Source organism: Anopheles arabiensis, chromosome 3, assembly GCF_016920715.1.
Source record: "Anopheles arabiensis isolate DONGOLA chromosome 3, AaraD3, whole genome shotgun sequence".
NCBI classification, from domain to species: domain Eukaryota; kingdom Metazoa; phylum Arthropoda; class Insecta; order Diptera; family Culicidae; genus Anopheles; species Anopheles arabiensis.
This window is the reverse complement of record NC_053518.1, coordinates 4,191,980-4,205,742: the sequence shown is the minus strand read 5'-3', so window position 1 is coordinate 4,205,742 and position 13,763 is coordinate 4,191,980. Positions and strand designations below refer to the sequence as shown.

Below are 13,763 nucleotides of genomic sequence, written 5' to 3'. Positions count from 1 at the left end.
AGCTTTCGCTAATTTGCGTTAAGAAAAGTTGTCCAGTTTCGTGCGAAATTTCTTCCTATCCTGATTTGCGAAAAAAGTTGGGAAATCCATTTCCCATTTTAGACATTTTTGCTCTTTTTTGCAAAAATCTTATCAAACTAAAAAACGTGTCACCAGCGCATGGTGCAGATTTGAGCGATCAAATTATGCAGATCACTTCAAGCACCCCCCAACACCACCACCACCACCCATCCACCGGGAACCGGTTCTGGGGCCCTCCGTTTTTTTTTTACCCTTTTTCGTTTTGTTATTGTTTAGCGTGCTGTTTATCTACTTGGGCTGTTGTGTTGTTTTCTTCTTCTACGACTCAGCCCTCGCCCGCGCGATCACACGCACTGTTCGCCGGGGTTCGCGGCTCTTCGCGCTTCGCGATCGTGCTTTTGTATAAAGCAACCTCACCGCTCGAGGTTACACCTCATTCTCGTGCCTGACGTTCGACCGGATCGTGGTGCGTATCATCTGCTAGGATTGAGTCTTTCCTCCTCTCTCTCTCTGTGTGTATGTGTTTATTAAACACGCCAAAAATCGCGTAATTTTCTATTTGATTTGCTGCCAAATCAGTTCAGTGCAGTTCAGTGTAAGTGGGGATGGGCGTCGTGATAGGGAAGCAGCACAAGGGATTATCGCACCACGAGGAAGGGGCGCGTTACAACGGCAATACGGCGAGGGGGCCGTTTTGCAATCGCGACCTCTGTTAACCTCTGAAGCAGCAGGAAGATGCATCTTGCACTGCACACGAGATCACGAATGTGCATAATAAAAGACAGAAATAGCATTTCTTTCGAGTGGTTTTGTGCAGCAAAGAAGCGATCTTACGCCAAACATTACACAGCAAGACCTCTCAACGTGTAGCCTTATCAATCATGTTCACGGCAAGCTTTTCGGGCACAGTGTTTGGTGGTTGCCCCACCGTGATCAGATCAGCGAGACAGAGCGAGAGAGAGAGAGACTTGTGGCCTGTGGTTCGTTCGGTGTAAATTAATGTGCCTCTAATGCCGGTCGCACGGTCACTGAATCTGAAGCTGGTCTTGACCGTGAAACCGAATCACAGTGTGTGTGTGGCGTGTGTGTGTGTGAGAGTGTGTGTTTGTTGGCCTGGCCTGCATCCGGCATGATCCAGTATCACAGTCGTACGTCAAACACGACCTCAAATCCCACGATGGCACGCCTCAGATAAAACTACTACCGGACCGGTGCGATCTTCTTTCCGACGTTGTTGAACCGGTTTGGCCTTTTTCCCTTCTTTTCGGTACCCCTGCGAGTCTCTCTCTATGCCGATGGGGAAGTACAACGATGTGTAGGAACAGGTTTGCGCGAGCACCACCCAACCCAAGGGACACAAAGGCCGGGTGATGCTTTTTACCGTGTCTTCTCAACCCGTAGTGTTTACTGATGAAATTTGAATCGGTTCGTGGGTTCTTTGGAGTCAGAGCCCCTCGTTTGCTCAGTTGTGTGCGTAAAGAGAAAAGGGGAAACGTTAAAATACATCGCCGTGGTGATAGTTTTAAGTAACTGCCGAGTGGGCAAGCGACGAACGTGACGATGATTTAGTGTGCGCTGTAGAACAATCGGGGCTTGTTTGCCTATTTCAATAGGAAGTTTCGACTTTGCACTTAGTAAACCGTGGACATGAATCTTAATGGTATGCTAATAAGTGAATAAACGAAGGATTGTTCCCACCCTGCGATCGTATGAACCGGTGATCAACAGAGAAACCAAGCCCAGACTGTTGAGCCGGCAAAGCAGTTTCGGCATTGACCATGAACGGTATTTGTGTTCCGTTTGGTGGTTAACAAATCTAATAAATTGCGGGATTAAAGCTACCACTGTTTGGGGTTGATTTTGCCACCCATACACAACCATCTAACATTTGGTGTTCTTATCTGTTCAAATCGCTTCGTTGACTCAAGTCGCCAATCACTCGCCAATCTATTTTGTTTTGTTTGTTCGGCAATTTCTGGTGGCTTAACTTCCTTCTCGTGCGTTGGTTATTTACAACGGATGACTAATTCTTCCTCCTCTCCTATGACCACTCGCCGTGCTGAAGTGTGTCTGAGGACTTGGACAGAGCGGCGAGCTTTGCTTTTTACTGCGCTGTTTCAGTTTCTGCTCAGCTGTTGATCGCGAGTGACGCGACGTGAGTGATATCATACGCATTACGCCTTAAATAACGCGGCCTCAAAATAATCCGCTAAAGTGCAACCCGAGCCGAGATGAATCCAGCCGGCAACGATGGACAGAGCAGGTTGGTGTGCAGGTTTTTCACACCATAAAGAAGGCTTATTGGGCGTAGGCAAGTGAGGATATGTGTAGGTTCTTGCCAAGTTTGGGAAATCCCCTCCAAAAACCTGTACAATTTCGGGTCGTTTTTTTGGGGTGAAAGTAGTTTTCGGTCGTTCCTGCGTACGATATGAGATGTTTGGTTTTTATGGCACACACTGTGATCACAGTATGGGGCAGGGCTAACCGGATCTGTGATTCAATCTGCGTCAACTGAAATATCAAAGGAGAGGACACAATTTGCAGAAGAATATAAAACTAATGGTCAAACGATTGTATGGTAGATTTTTTACGCGTTTTTCTGTTCCATTTTCGTAGGTAATTTGGCAAAATGAAGTTTCTTGTGCTGTGTACGCTCGTAGCCGGTGCTGCTGCAGGTAAGATCGCTGAAGAAAGCCTCTCCCAATCCAGAACTGACACCACCGCTTATTCTCAATCCAGGATACTCCGCCTCTACCTACCGGGATGGCAAAGCAACAGGTCTTTATAATCAGGTCCCCGCTGGTGTCGACTATGCTGACAAGTTCCCCCATGGTAACACAGGTTACAACGGCGGCTACACGACGCACTTCTCCGGACCGAACGGTGCCGGCGTGGCGGTAGGAACTGGCACCGGTAGCTTTGCGCCCGGGTTCGCCGGCTTCCCCGGCCCGACCGTAGACTTCAACAACTTCTTCCAGGGCATCCAGGCGAACTTTGCAAAGTAATACCAAATGTTCCAGTACCACGGCATGGCCCCCGTAGGCTCATGCGGTGGAAGAAGCTTTATTACGTTGTTTGCTTTTTTTGTAGTAATCAGTTTGTAGGTGATGGTCTGCCGTAAGGCATCTATAGTTGTTGTTGATGGGTGATGGGTCTTAAAACATACACTATCTTTCTTTCTCTTTACTATTGCACATTCTTTCCCGAAACATGCACCTTGTTGAAGAGTTTAGGTAGCGATTTGAAGATAATAGATAGCAGCACAACGTTGAAATCTGTCGCACAGGAAATAGTACTTCAGTACTGATGACTACATTCAGTCAAAAGTTAGTGTAGGCGTATTTTTCGAGAATTTATTCTTGAAGTAATATGAGCTGATGATATTATATGCTACCAATGATTGCAGATTTCAGCATCTTATTCCGCTTTGCTTGATCGGATCGCAGCACAAAACAGTACGCGATCGAAATGAGCATTGCTTTTTTTAGTTAAACCTCTTGATTACACTTTGCTTTTTGTTATTTCTGCTCCCTCCTCCTTTTGGGCGACACTGAACTCGCCCCCCCAAACGGTGCTCGTAATGACTCGAACACATCATCTTTCGCTTCCCGGTACGGCGATCTTGCGATCGCGATGCTCTCGAAGCTCGTTGACGCAATCCTATTCTGAGCCGAGAGCGACGGCATCAGCGTCATCATCACTCCTGGATCCCGCATGGCGCAAACCAACGTATCAACAGCACAAGTAAATGGCAAAAACAAATCTCCCGTCTGGACATCTCTCCCTCTCTCCCTCTCTGCGACGGATCGCGAAGCATGTGCATGCATCAAATTCATCATTTTTGGCAACCATGTTCACCTTGAGTTCACCTTACCTGATGCCTGTTCGATAGGGCTGAGAATTGGCACGATCTAGCCGGGACGTTGACGTGAGATATTGAGTAGGATCTTCATTCCCATCCATCCAGCCGGACGTACGCGATCAGTCGATGGGTGGAAGTTTTATGACTTCTCGGTGTATCTCGATCAGTGTGTGGGAACTGTTGTTTCTTATTCTCATCCAGATGGCATGTTGCGATCCATACTACACTACTCGATCGTGTGATACGATCTCTCTCGACTAATGTTCCAATTAAAGAATACATCGTAACTACTACTTCCCTTGTGATCAAAAGTCTATGGCTAACCAACACATCCTCCAAACTCCAAAACAAACACATTAAGTTTCCTCTGATCTGTCTTTTAAATGTTTTTTAGAACATGTGTGATCTTTGTTGGCAATTAGCGGAATGAAAATTGGCAGCTTTAAAACTAATCTTCTTTTTTTACTGTCATTCCTCCCCATTCTGTAGCTTGTATCAGCAGCAGTTTGCTCTGCAGCAAGCTCTGTTCCAGCAGCAGCAGGCTGCCTTTAACGGAGGGTTCGGAGGTGCTGGTTTCGGAGGTGCTGGTTTCGCAGGCGCTGGAGCCGGTACCGGCTTTGGTGGTTTCCCAGTGTATGGAGCTAACTTTGCCAGTGCTCCGAACTATATTCAAAATCGCTTCCCCGCCGGTAACTTCAACGGTGCCAGCTCTACTGCTTCGTTCGGACCGGGTGGATTCCACCAGACGGCTGCAGTCTATCCCGGCAATCCGGTAAGTTTTTTTGATTGGTTTAGCCTGGAGCAAGCTTTACTTATGTTTTTTTTTTTGTGTTTCACAGGCCGTACCGAATGTAGACACCCGTTTCGGTGGTTCGGAACAGGCGACCAGCTTCCAGAGCGGCAAACCAGGTATGTTACAGCTTACGAAAAAACATCATGTGTAGTAGATTATCAAGGAAAAAACCTAACTCGATGCCTGCGTTCGATGTTTACGTAACGAAAAATGTTGCGCATTTTTTCGCCGAAAACAGATAACGTGACCATCGAAACTCCCAATCGTTGGGAAACCCCAAACTGTCTGGCATTGATTGTAAGTCAACAAACACTGATCTTCGGCATTTTCTATTTCTCCTCTTCCATCAGGATTCGTCGGTGTGTCCAGCTTCTCGTCCTCCTCCAACATTAATGGCCAGACGCACCGCGAAGCAGTGACGACGGTGAACGATAATGGCAAGGTGACGACCCATCGCGTCCACTCTTAAACTGCGTCTTCAATGACCATCATCAGCATGCGACTACGGACGAAATGCCTGACCCTGGATTTGCAGAACAACGGAACAACGACCTAGAGTAGAGACAATCTCACGACCTACCCTCTGAGAGTGCAGTCAGCTTTGCTCCGGTGGAGCTTAACATTAAACTCAAACAAGCAATGTGTCAGTGTACACCTTCTCAGGATCGAGCGGAGCGAATGCGGATGCGACTACTACTACTACTACTACTGTGTGCTGTGCGGACATGTGAGGTGGTAGCGAGGCGATAGTCCACCGGACACTAAACTTGTGTAGGAGTGTGTGTGTGTGTGTGAATGTATTTTTAGCGAGCGAAACGTACTTATGTGCTAAAAATTTTACAACTTTACTAAGCATTTCGATAATTTTATCCAATATGTAAGACTGTCCACACCTGTCCACTGGTGATCGACAATAAAGCAGAAGAGTTATCAATAAGCTGAAGTACACCGCTGTAACGCTTTGTTTTCTTTTACCCGAACAATGATCTTCATCATGGCCCGATCAATCGGGTCGTTGTTCCATTCATCTGCCAGCCCTGCAAATGTATTAATGGCAATGGTTTGACCTAGACCGAGTTAGCGTTTACTGACATCGGACATGTGCGAGTGCCTCCTGCAAGGAGCAACTTCCGTCTGACCGTAGGCTGATAAGCGCAGGGTAAGTGAATCGTTGCTTCCTGGAATTCCGCCACTAGCAAACAATTAGAAGGCTACGGCGCGCTTGGCCGTTTGGCTAGCCGGACTGGATTGCGCTGGAATACTGTGAAGTACGGTAGTATCAGCACATGATCGCCAGCGACACACAAACACGCACACACACTCTTTCGCTGTCTCTCTCCGTTTAGTGGAATGTCCGAGCGAGGAACCCTGATAACGCGTGTCAATCGATATGATTGAGGTCATCCTCGGGAGCTGCCGAAGAGCCATGCGAAGCAACTAGAACGTACCGATCGGACCTCGGAATAGGCTCCGGCGATGTACTATAACATCATGCCACGGTTCTATAAAGCTTTCAGTACACATCGAGCTGCTCAACTGGAGTGGTGCACGGATTGGATTAAGTCTACTTCAACAAACAAACAGCAGGCTCGCCACTGGCTGGGAGCTTGGAATTGTCTAGTTGCTTTGTACTTAACAGTATTGAGGAAAGAGTGTCATAAGTGGAAGTGCCTGTTTCGAGAAATAAACGGTTGCACATTGAAGCATAATGTGGAAGGTTTGCGTTGTGTTGGGAGCCCTCTTACTGGGATACAGTAATGCAGGTAAAAACATACAAAATCCTTGGTAAAAGTGTTGAAACATCAGTGATCGTGGATAGTACAATACTTGATCTGCAACAGTTGCAATTTGTCTTTGCATCATGTGCTCCTCGTGCATTGGTGTCGTCAGCAGTCTTCTATTTTGTTGCCTTTGAAATGATTAAAGATTATACGTGAAGCAAGCAGCATGATCGTCATAACATATTTTTAGTCTTATCGCCATCGTGCGTGTCAGCCACCGCCTATCTCCTGGCTTGGCCTGGCAGGTTCTAGAAACAGTGAAGTGATGGAGTAGAGTACTAAGAAGAACTTCATCTACATATGTGAGGCTAGCCAAAGGTTGCTAATAATGGTTGTATTTTTCAACATCTTCTATAGGGATCGCTTCCTGGAGTGAGGATATCTCAGTGCACAACAAGTAAGTGTATAACATGCGTAAATGTATCTCCGATCATGCGTTGTTTGGCTCTGGTTTAACATTTCTCTGTTCAATTCCGTTTCGTTCCTGCATGCTTTGCTTTGGTTGTGTCTGGTTCTTCTTTCCCCCTTTAAAGTGCGGCCGTAACTGGAATGTAAGTAGCATGTGCGCCGAGTAGCTTCACGATCAACAAGAAGATCAATTTGTAGCTGAAATTGAACCATTGCTTCGTTACTCATAACCTTCTCATTATTCTACTCCTAGACACTACTCCCAGCACGAATCGTCCGTGAATGCGGCACGAAAAGCTGCAGCAGAGCGTTTGCAACAACATCAGGCCGCGGCATTAGTGGCGGGCAGCGGAAGCTCTACTGGACCGTGTGATACTCTGTGCTACAACAGCTACGCCGCCGATGCTGGTAGTGATGCCGAAACGATCGGACAGGGTATTGTAGGCTTTACCTCCACTGGTGCAGCCGGTGCAGTTGGTTCTTCGCAGAAATATTCGGCCAGTTCGTCGCGTATGTCGGAGTCGTCGGTACAGAACGTAGCCGTTCCGGTGGTCTACCCAGCCGTTGCGTCTACGGCAGGCACACGCTCCAGCTATTCTAGCTCGTCCTCCTCAAGACAGCAGAAAGTTCACAGTAGCGCAGGTGTAGCTCAGCCCGTTTCGGGCGCTCTCTACAGTGCCGATCATGGATTGACCCGTTCGAGTATCGTGCAGCCGGTGGTGTACCCGGTGGCCGCACCTCAAACACACGCCGCTCAGAGCAGTTACGAACGGTCGAGCAGTGAACGGTCGGTTGTAAGCCGCCCAGTAGTTAACAGTGTTGTGTACACTCCTCTTCCCGTGGCGGGTGCTAGCAACAGCTACAACACACGCTCGAGTTTCGCCGCTGCTTCGAACGAGCAGCAGGTTGTACAGCCGGTCACCTACCCGGCAGCAAACAATGACTATTCCAGGCGCTACGTTGCCCAGCAAGATCACACCCAGTACCGTCAGTATCCGTCCACATCGAACACGTACGTGCTGTACTCGAAGCCGATCGCCTCCTCCGTGCAGTACTATGCACCGTCACGATCACGCACTGAGGAAGCAGCATCCAGCACGTCCTATGACGCTTCCGGACGAGTGGTGAACTTGAACATCGCCCAACCAGTGCACTCGGAGCGTGTCAACGAACAGCGATCGCAGCAGCGTGCCGAATCGGTGCAAACTGTACAGCGCCAGTCGGATCTCTATCCCGTCCGGGCAGGGTACGATCATCAGGAAAAGGAAGCAGTACAACACCACCAGGAGGTTGATTACGAGGATACAGTTGATACGCTGGTGACTGACCGTCCCGTGAGACTGCTCACACCCACGGTTCCGGCCGCTTCGTCAGCGTCTTCACAACGCCGCACCGAGCAACAGAGTTCGTACGTTCGTACGGGATCGTACGTTCCCAACACTGGTTCCAGCACCCGATACAACACTGCCCAATCGATGGAGGGTCAGCGTCGTCAAACGTACCACTCTGCACCAACATACGTCGCACCTGTTCCTGTGACCGGATCTGTTTCATCCTCGAAGTACGAAAGTGCCGCGGAGTCCCAACAGCGACACACCCAAAACTCACTCAACGTTCCGATCGTAATACAGCCCGCTCCAGTGAGTGCTTCCTCGTCGGCTTCTCGGTATGCATCCTCAGCACACGAACAGCGCACCGGAGCTAGTGGTCCTGTCTACTACGCACCGGCGGCTGGAGCATCTACATACGGTTCGCAGTATTCCAACACCGCTGCCAGCTCTTCGCACAACAGTCGATACAAGGCCGGAAGTGCAGGTGGCTTCGTACACTATCCTATCGCGAACGATGACTTTGGACGTCGGTTCGGTGCCGTAGGTGGAGCGGGAGGTTTCGGTGCGGAAACGGACCTACAGGACATTATGAGTGAGTCGGAGGCCCTTGCCCGGCTGCAGGCTCAGAATGTGCACAATGGTGCCGTGACGGGAAGTGGAACGATCGATGCAGAAACTCGTTTTGGAGGCGAGTCGGACGGTTTGGGCACAATGCCGGGTGGTTACCAGCGTACCAAGTCTTGGTCTAGCAGCTCAAAGTGGGCCTCAGAGCAGCGTGTAAGTAGAAAGGGCGGATTCATTAAACAAAGACATTTGCTAATGATTTTTTTTGTCTTCCTCACAGTATGGCGACGATGGCAAACCCAAGACGTTCAATATGCTCTCCACTGCCGAAAGCGAGAAGCACAACATCAATGGAAAGACGACAGGATATAAGGCAGCCACCACGACCCTGGATGACGATGGAAAAGTCAGCACGTACAGTCTGCACACGACGTAAGGAGGTTTCTTCCTCAGTTTGTTTGCGTTATAGTTGATGTAATTAAGCATTAATTTATGTAGTTTGTAAGACATTCGTTCAATAAAGTATGAAGTCATCTCTTAGACGTTTCACGTGTTATTATAAATCAATGAGCTGTTTGAGAAAGCATAACGTCTTTCAGGCTTAACTGAAATGTCTGCAAGGAAAGAGCGAAATCAGAACTAAACCATTTTAAGACCTCCAATCAGGTTTGAAAGCCAGCATGCTCGCTCTTTGGGCAGAAGAGTAGTTCACGATCATTCATACTGATCATACTGATCATACTGGTCATACTGATTTCTGAGCTAAATAGGATAATATTAAATTTTTTTTTCTGGAAAAAACCCTCTTCTAAACTTTTTTTTTGTATTTGAAGGAACTAAGGCAGTGTGGAATGTGTGTGGAAAGATGTTTGACCGGGGATCATCGTAAAATCTTTGATCAACGATCTTAGAGTAGTATTAATAAACTAGATCCCTTTGCCATCATCTGGTCAATGTATCCCCGCGCACATTATTTAAAAAAATGTACCAATTTCATGTTATTTTTGACTGGTTTAACACGAAAACGATCCTAGCGTCAATGCACTTCCGTCATCCTTGATCTAGTCACCCATGATCCTGAACTTATGCAGCCTCTACACGAGTAACTGCTGTCGGAGTTTGTTCAACCAGCAGCCCCAATGTTAACTGTAGCTGATAAGCAGTACTTCGTTAAAACCTTGACTCGTCGGGAAAAATGCATACGAGTGTTGTACGCCTATGGTTGGAGTGTTTACGTTTCGCTTACCTCCCTGATAACTGGGTCACCGGCATCGAGAATCGCACTGCTAAATGAAGATCAGTCATAGATTGAACGCAAAACAGTTCGGATTGATTTTCGCTCCCAAGAATTGTGTTGATAATGAGACGATCATTGGTCGCTGTGGTTGTGATGTTATACCTTGGGTGTAGTAGAGGCTGTAAGTCACCGTTTACTGTGGTTATTGTAGAAGTGTGTGTAATACAGCGTATTTTGTTTGCTCTCCGTTACAGCTCCACTGCTCGACTGGGGAAAACAGGATGGAAGCAGTTTGCTTGGGTGAGCTTGTGAAACTCAAAAGTTACAAAATCGTTCGGAATTACTAACTCATTGAGCTTCCTTTCCATTTGAAGCAAAGTGTCCACGCTGAAACAAACCGTGTACGAGAAGAAGCGTGAGTTTCTGAACGGTATCAACGAGAAGGTTTCCAAAATGCTTTGGATTCCACCCTGGTCTACGACGGAGGAAACTCCCGTCAGTGATTTACCTCAGCATGATCCTGTTTCCGAGACGCCGAGTATCTGGTGGTGGCAAACTACGGAGCAGCCACCAAGTAGCACTACTACAACGGAGCAACCTTTAAGTGATCCCATTGTTATAGATCTTCCTACTTACGTTCCGATCGTGCCCACAACAAAAGCTCCATCAACTACATCGACGGCCAGAAATCCTTCAAACAACGATCGTCTTGTGTTCACCGTTGCCGATACGAACGAGCTAGAACTACCTAATGTTTACATGGTAAGGACACTAATTTACGGCCTTTAGAAGACCTTATCTTAACCATTTAACATTGGTTTATTTCTTCATCCTAGTACGCACGAAGCGGGTTCATTCCTCCGGAACTTCGTCTAACAGATTCGGTGGAATACGTCGGTCCCGTCGTAGGTGGGGGTCCCCCAGTGCAAAACAATCTAACGAGACGACTTATTATGGTGTAGGGGGGTTGTAAGCTCTAGTTTTTTAACAATAAACCACACACTTTATTCATCGATGATCATTTCGCATCTCCTGCACACTTGGACTTTCCTTCGAAGCACTGCCACTTTCGCTCGATTCTTCCGATCGCTGCCGTTGTTCAAAGGTTGGAGTGAATCCGGGAAGTGGTAGCGCAGTTACGGTGACGGCATGATTACATCCAACCAGTCCAAGCACTTCCATTTCCTCCATTTGATCCATATCGGTTGAGGCGGGTGCTGCAAGTTCAAGAAGGAAGAACGATCGTTAGCCATCAAGAATGTCGGAGGTTTTTCACACTATTTACACATTACCTGCACTTGACGGAGTAGCTAAAGAGAACACAAATACTGCACCAATCAACACAATTATCAAACACGACTTTGTTTGCATTTTTACAAAAAAATCAAACACTCAAATTTAAGCCCTAACCAACTCGCTGCTTCCCGTGATGTGATCGAGCGCGGAATGATTTGCATCTGCGTCGTTCGAACCTCGCTCTGATGTCTTATCAATTTATTGGAGGTCGGGCCAAACGGCTACGGCATCAGGTCGCTGTCTATGTGTGTGTCAGCGTGTCTATCGTAGCTTAGAAAACCCTTCCCGCAGTCCACACAGTTGTGTTGGTGATGTGAAGGCAACCGGGTTGTCTCACCCAACTGCGCTGCATTCAGCAGGCTAAAGCGGGGAGGATGCACAGGTGACATAATGCGGGAACGATCAGCGGGAAGATCAACCCGAGCTGGTTTGTGACGATCCCTATTCAGACACAGAGGGTATAGAAGCGACGAGGGAAAAATGCTCCAAACGAAATCTAATGGTAGAAAAAAGTGTGTCAACTTTTATTGATCATTTACAAAAAAAATACAACAAGTTGTTTGAGGTTGCTTTTCCCAGCTCGTGCTTTGGAAACGGGAAATGCACTGCTGCTGCTGCTTTCTTATAGACTAGTGGGGTGAGTTTAGGGCAGGACGGAAGGAGGGGGTATGGTGATGGGTGGTGATCGATGGGCTTCTCCCACCAAAAACCCGAAATGCATTCCGCTACGAGTGGATCGATCGATAGTGTTGCTGGTGCGACGGTGCCGGCGGTGGCGAATGGACGGCCGGGATGTCTACTTTGTTGTCGACGCCGTTTCGCGGTGGCGGGTGAGCGGTCGGGTGCAACGTTCCCGTGCCGGGCAGGACGGGATTGGATGGCGCACGTGCACCCCACGGCTGGTAGATGCTGCAGTAGCACGGTTTCCAGTCACCGGCGTGATGATGATGGGGATGTTGCTCCGCCGACTGCGAGGGACGGTGGCCCACATTGTAGGGCACGTAACCCTTGTAGTACGGTGGCGATCGATGTTGCCCTGTAACGAAGAGAGAGAGAAAAAGAGATGCATATTTCGTGAGGAATAGTCTGATCGTTATCATTCGTTTGACAGCTGGAAGATACTGTGTTTGTTGTGTGTTTGTATGTCACCACAGCGTACGCTAACGTGACGTACGATCACCGGCTTACCTGGATAGTCGTAGTCCACCCGGCGAAGGTACGGTCGCTCGGTGGTCCAAACGGCCGTCACCGTGTGCGACGGGTAATGCGCATTCCAGCCATCGTACTCTCCACTGATACGGTTGCGATCGTCACTGCCCGGGCCGTAAAAGCTGCTCACCGTCGGTCGCTGATTGTACGTTACGATCGGTCTGCTGTCGGCATGTGGAATCGACCCACGGGTTGGTGTAGGTTTCGGCTTTTTAGTGGACACTCCCGCCATTCCCTTAAACACTGGGATGCTCGCATTGTCATCGTCCTCATCGTGCGTTCCTTTGCCCGTTCCGTTGCGATCCTTTTTGCCACTTCCGGCAGCATCTCCACCACCCGTACCACTCTGACCATTGCGATCCTTTTTCCCATCACGATCACCACTGATGCGCGTATCGTTTGCCGACTCTTCCGAAATTTCAATCGTTATATCCGTTCGCACTCCAACGGAGGGTCGTTCGACCGACTCCGAACCGGAACTGCCGGAGCTGCCCGAGCTCGACTCATCACTTTTCGTTTCCGGCTGCGGGACACGCTTCAGCTTCTGCGTGTCTACAGTCACCTGAATCTTGGGGAAGTTTTTGTACACACTCACGAACCCACCGTTGGTTTCGTCGTTCAAATCATCCGCCTCGGAAAAGTCCACCTTTCCCGAAGGAGTAACAGCACGGCAGGTGCCACACAACACAAGCGCAAGTAGCGCGAAACAGTACCAAACGTATCTCATCTTACTGTGGGCAATCATTCCCGATATCAACACACTCTTGGTCGTCTAACACCTGTCCCTCGTACACTGAATGGGCACCGTGCAGCAGTCACTTAACTAATGATATCTACGCGCCGTAAGCGACGAACCTCGACTGCGAGACGAGTCGCAACTACTGGGCTTGTGTTTCGCGTGCAAAGAACGTCCGCAGGTCACAGGTTCTCTGACCACGACGGGTGGGTGCTAAGGTTTTTTTTGCGTGATGAATGATGTTGGAGGGATGAATTGAAACGTTGCTGCCTGGGAAGAGAGACGCGCGCGCGCTCAAACACAAAAGGGAAGGGAGAAGATGAGCTTCGAGATGGACTTTTGAGTTTGGGAAGAATCAGTAGAAGAATTCAAAAGGTTTAGGCTATTTCTAACCATGAAAAGTGTGTGATGACAAGGCTTCAAAAAGTGTTGGGATATGATCAGAAATGTAATTCTTACACAAAATCTCCCAAATCTTTGCTATGATGCTGTCTAATTAAATCTTCAAAACTCTCTAGTTCATGA

The 13,763-nt window shown here is 48.3% G+C and overlaps 4 protein-coding genes across 15 annotated transcripts; 3 read left to right on the top strand and 1 right to left on the bottom strand.

Annotated features, from left to right (window-relative positions):
* The first annotated feature begins 416 nt into the window (after positions 1-416).
* LOC120900235 (ATP-dependent RNA helicase glh-2) lies at positions 417-5,619 on the top strand. 11 transcript variants are annotated; one of them, XM_040306973.1, is made up of 8 exons: positions 417-487; positions 2,638-2,696; positions 2,761-2,799; positions 2,863-3,022; positions 3,667-3,765; positions 4,373-4,655; positions 4,723-4,792; positions 5,027-5,619. In XM_040306973.1, the coding sequence occupies exons 2-8, from the start codon at positions 2,651-2,653 to the stop codon at positions 5,143-5,145; spliced, it is 816 nt and encodes a 271-aa protein (XP_040162907.1). In that variant the 5' UTR covers positions 417-487; positions 2,638-2,650; the 3' UTR covers positions 5,146-5,619. The 11 variants fall into 11 exon arrangements, with proteins under 11 accessions (XP_040162907.1, XP_040162901.1, XP_040162909.1 ...); XM_040306975.1 differs by having other exon boundaries at positions 470-537; XM_040306971.1 differs by lacking the exon at positions 417-487 and adding an exon at positions 494-616.
* A 561-nt stretch (positions 5,620-6,180) lies between these two features.
* Positions 6,181-9,302, top strand: LOC120900233. Of its 2 annotated transcripts, XM_040306963.1 has the most exons (5): positions 6,181-6,439; positions 6,815-6,854; positions 6,991-7,008; positions 7,119-8,973; positions 9,041-9,302. In XM_040306963.1, exons 1-5 carry the CDS (start codon positions 6,385-6,387, stop codon positions 9,194-9,196), a joined length of 2,124 nt encoding a protein of 707 aa, XP_040162897.1. In that variant the 5' UTR covers positions 6,181-6,384; the 3' UTR covers positions 9,197-9,302. The 2 variants fall into 2 exon arrangements, with proteins under 2 accessions (XP_040162897.1, XP_040162898.1); XM_040306964.1 differs by lacking the exon at positions 6,991-7,008.
* Positions 9,303-10,043: 741 nt separating this feature from the next.
* Positions 10,044-11,012, top strand: LOC120900236. The gene is made up of 4 exons (XM_040306978.1): positions 10,044-10,178; positions 10,252-10,297; positions 10,372-10,759; positions 10,834-11,012. The coding sequence occupies exons 1-4, from the start codon at positions 10,121-10,123 to the stop codon at positions 10,957-10,959; spliced, it is 618 nt and encodes a 205-aa protein (XP_040162912.1). The 5' UTR covers positions 10,044-10,120; the 3' UTR covers positions 10,960-11,012.
* Positions 11,013-11,788: 776 nt separating this feature from the next.
* Positions 11,789-13,518, bottom strand: LOC120900234. Its single transcript, XM_040306965.1, has 2 exons — positions 12,482-13,518; positions 11,789-12,329 (listed from the first exon to the last, which is right to left on the bottom strand). The coding sequence occupies exons 1-2, from the start codon at positions 13,245-13,247 to the stop codon at positions 12,019-12,021; spliced, it is 1,077 nt and encodes a 358-aa protein (XP_040162899.1). The 5' UTR covers positions 13,248-13,518; the 3' UTR covers positions 11,789-12,018.
* Positions 13,519-13,763: the final 245 nt, after the last annotated feature.

Bases quoted from the DNA above. Each gene is read 5' to 3' on its own strand.
- LOC120900236 (XM_040306978.1), top strand. From the start codon at position 10,121: ATGAGACGATCATTGGTCGCTGTGGTTGTGATGTTATACCTTGGGTGT. The intron at 10,298-10,371 runs GTGAGCTTGTGA...TTCCATTTGAAG, and splicing joins GATGGAAGCAGTTTGCTTGG to CAAAGTGTCCACGCTGAAAC. The intron at 10,760-10,833 runs GTAAGGACACTA...TCTTCATCCTAG, and splicing joins AACTACCTAATGTTTACATG to TACGCACGAAGCGGGTTCAT.
- LOC120900234 (XM_040306965.1), bottom strand. From the start codon at position 13,247: ATGATTGCCCACAGTAAGATGAGATACGTTTGGTACTGTTTCGCGCTA. The intron at 12,330-12,481 runs GTAAGCCGGTGA...TCTTCGTTACAG, and splicing joins GGTGGACTACGACTATCCAG to GGCAACATCGATCGCCACCG.
- LOC120900233 (XM_040306963.1), top strand. From the start codon at position 6,385: ATGTGGAAGGTTTGCGTTGTGTTGGGAGCCCTCTTACTGGGATACAGT. The intron at 6,440-6,814 runs GTAAAAACATAC...CATCTTCTATAG, and splicing joins ACTGGGATACAGTAATGCAG to GGATCGCTTCCTGGAGTGAG. The intron at 8,974-9,040 runs GTAAGTAGAAAG...TCTTCCTCACAG, and splicing joins AGTGGGCCTCAGAGCAGCGT to TATGGCGACGATGGCAAACC.
- LOC120900235 (XM_040306967.1), top strand. From the start codon at position 2,651: ATGAAGTTTCTTGTGCTGTGTACGCTCGTAGCCGGTGCTGCTGCAG. The intron at 2,697-2,760 runs GTAAGATCGCTG...TTCTCAATCCAG, and splicing joins CGTAGCCGGTGCTGCTGCAG to GATACTCCGCCTCTACCTAC. The intron at 3,023-3,666 runs GTAATACCAAAT...ATGCTCTCGAAG, and splicing joins ATCCAGGCGAACTTTGCAAA to CTCGTTGACGCAATCCTATT.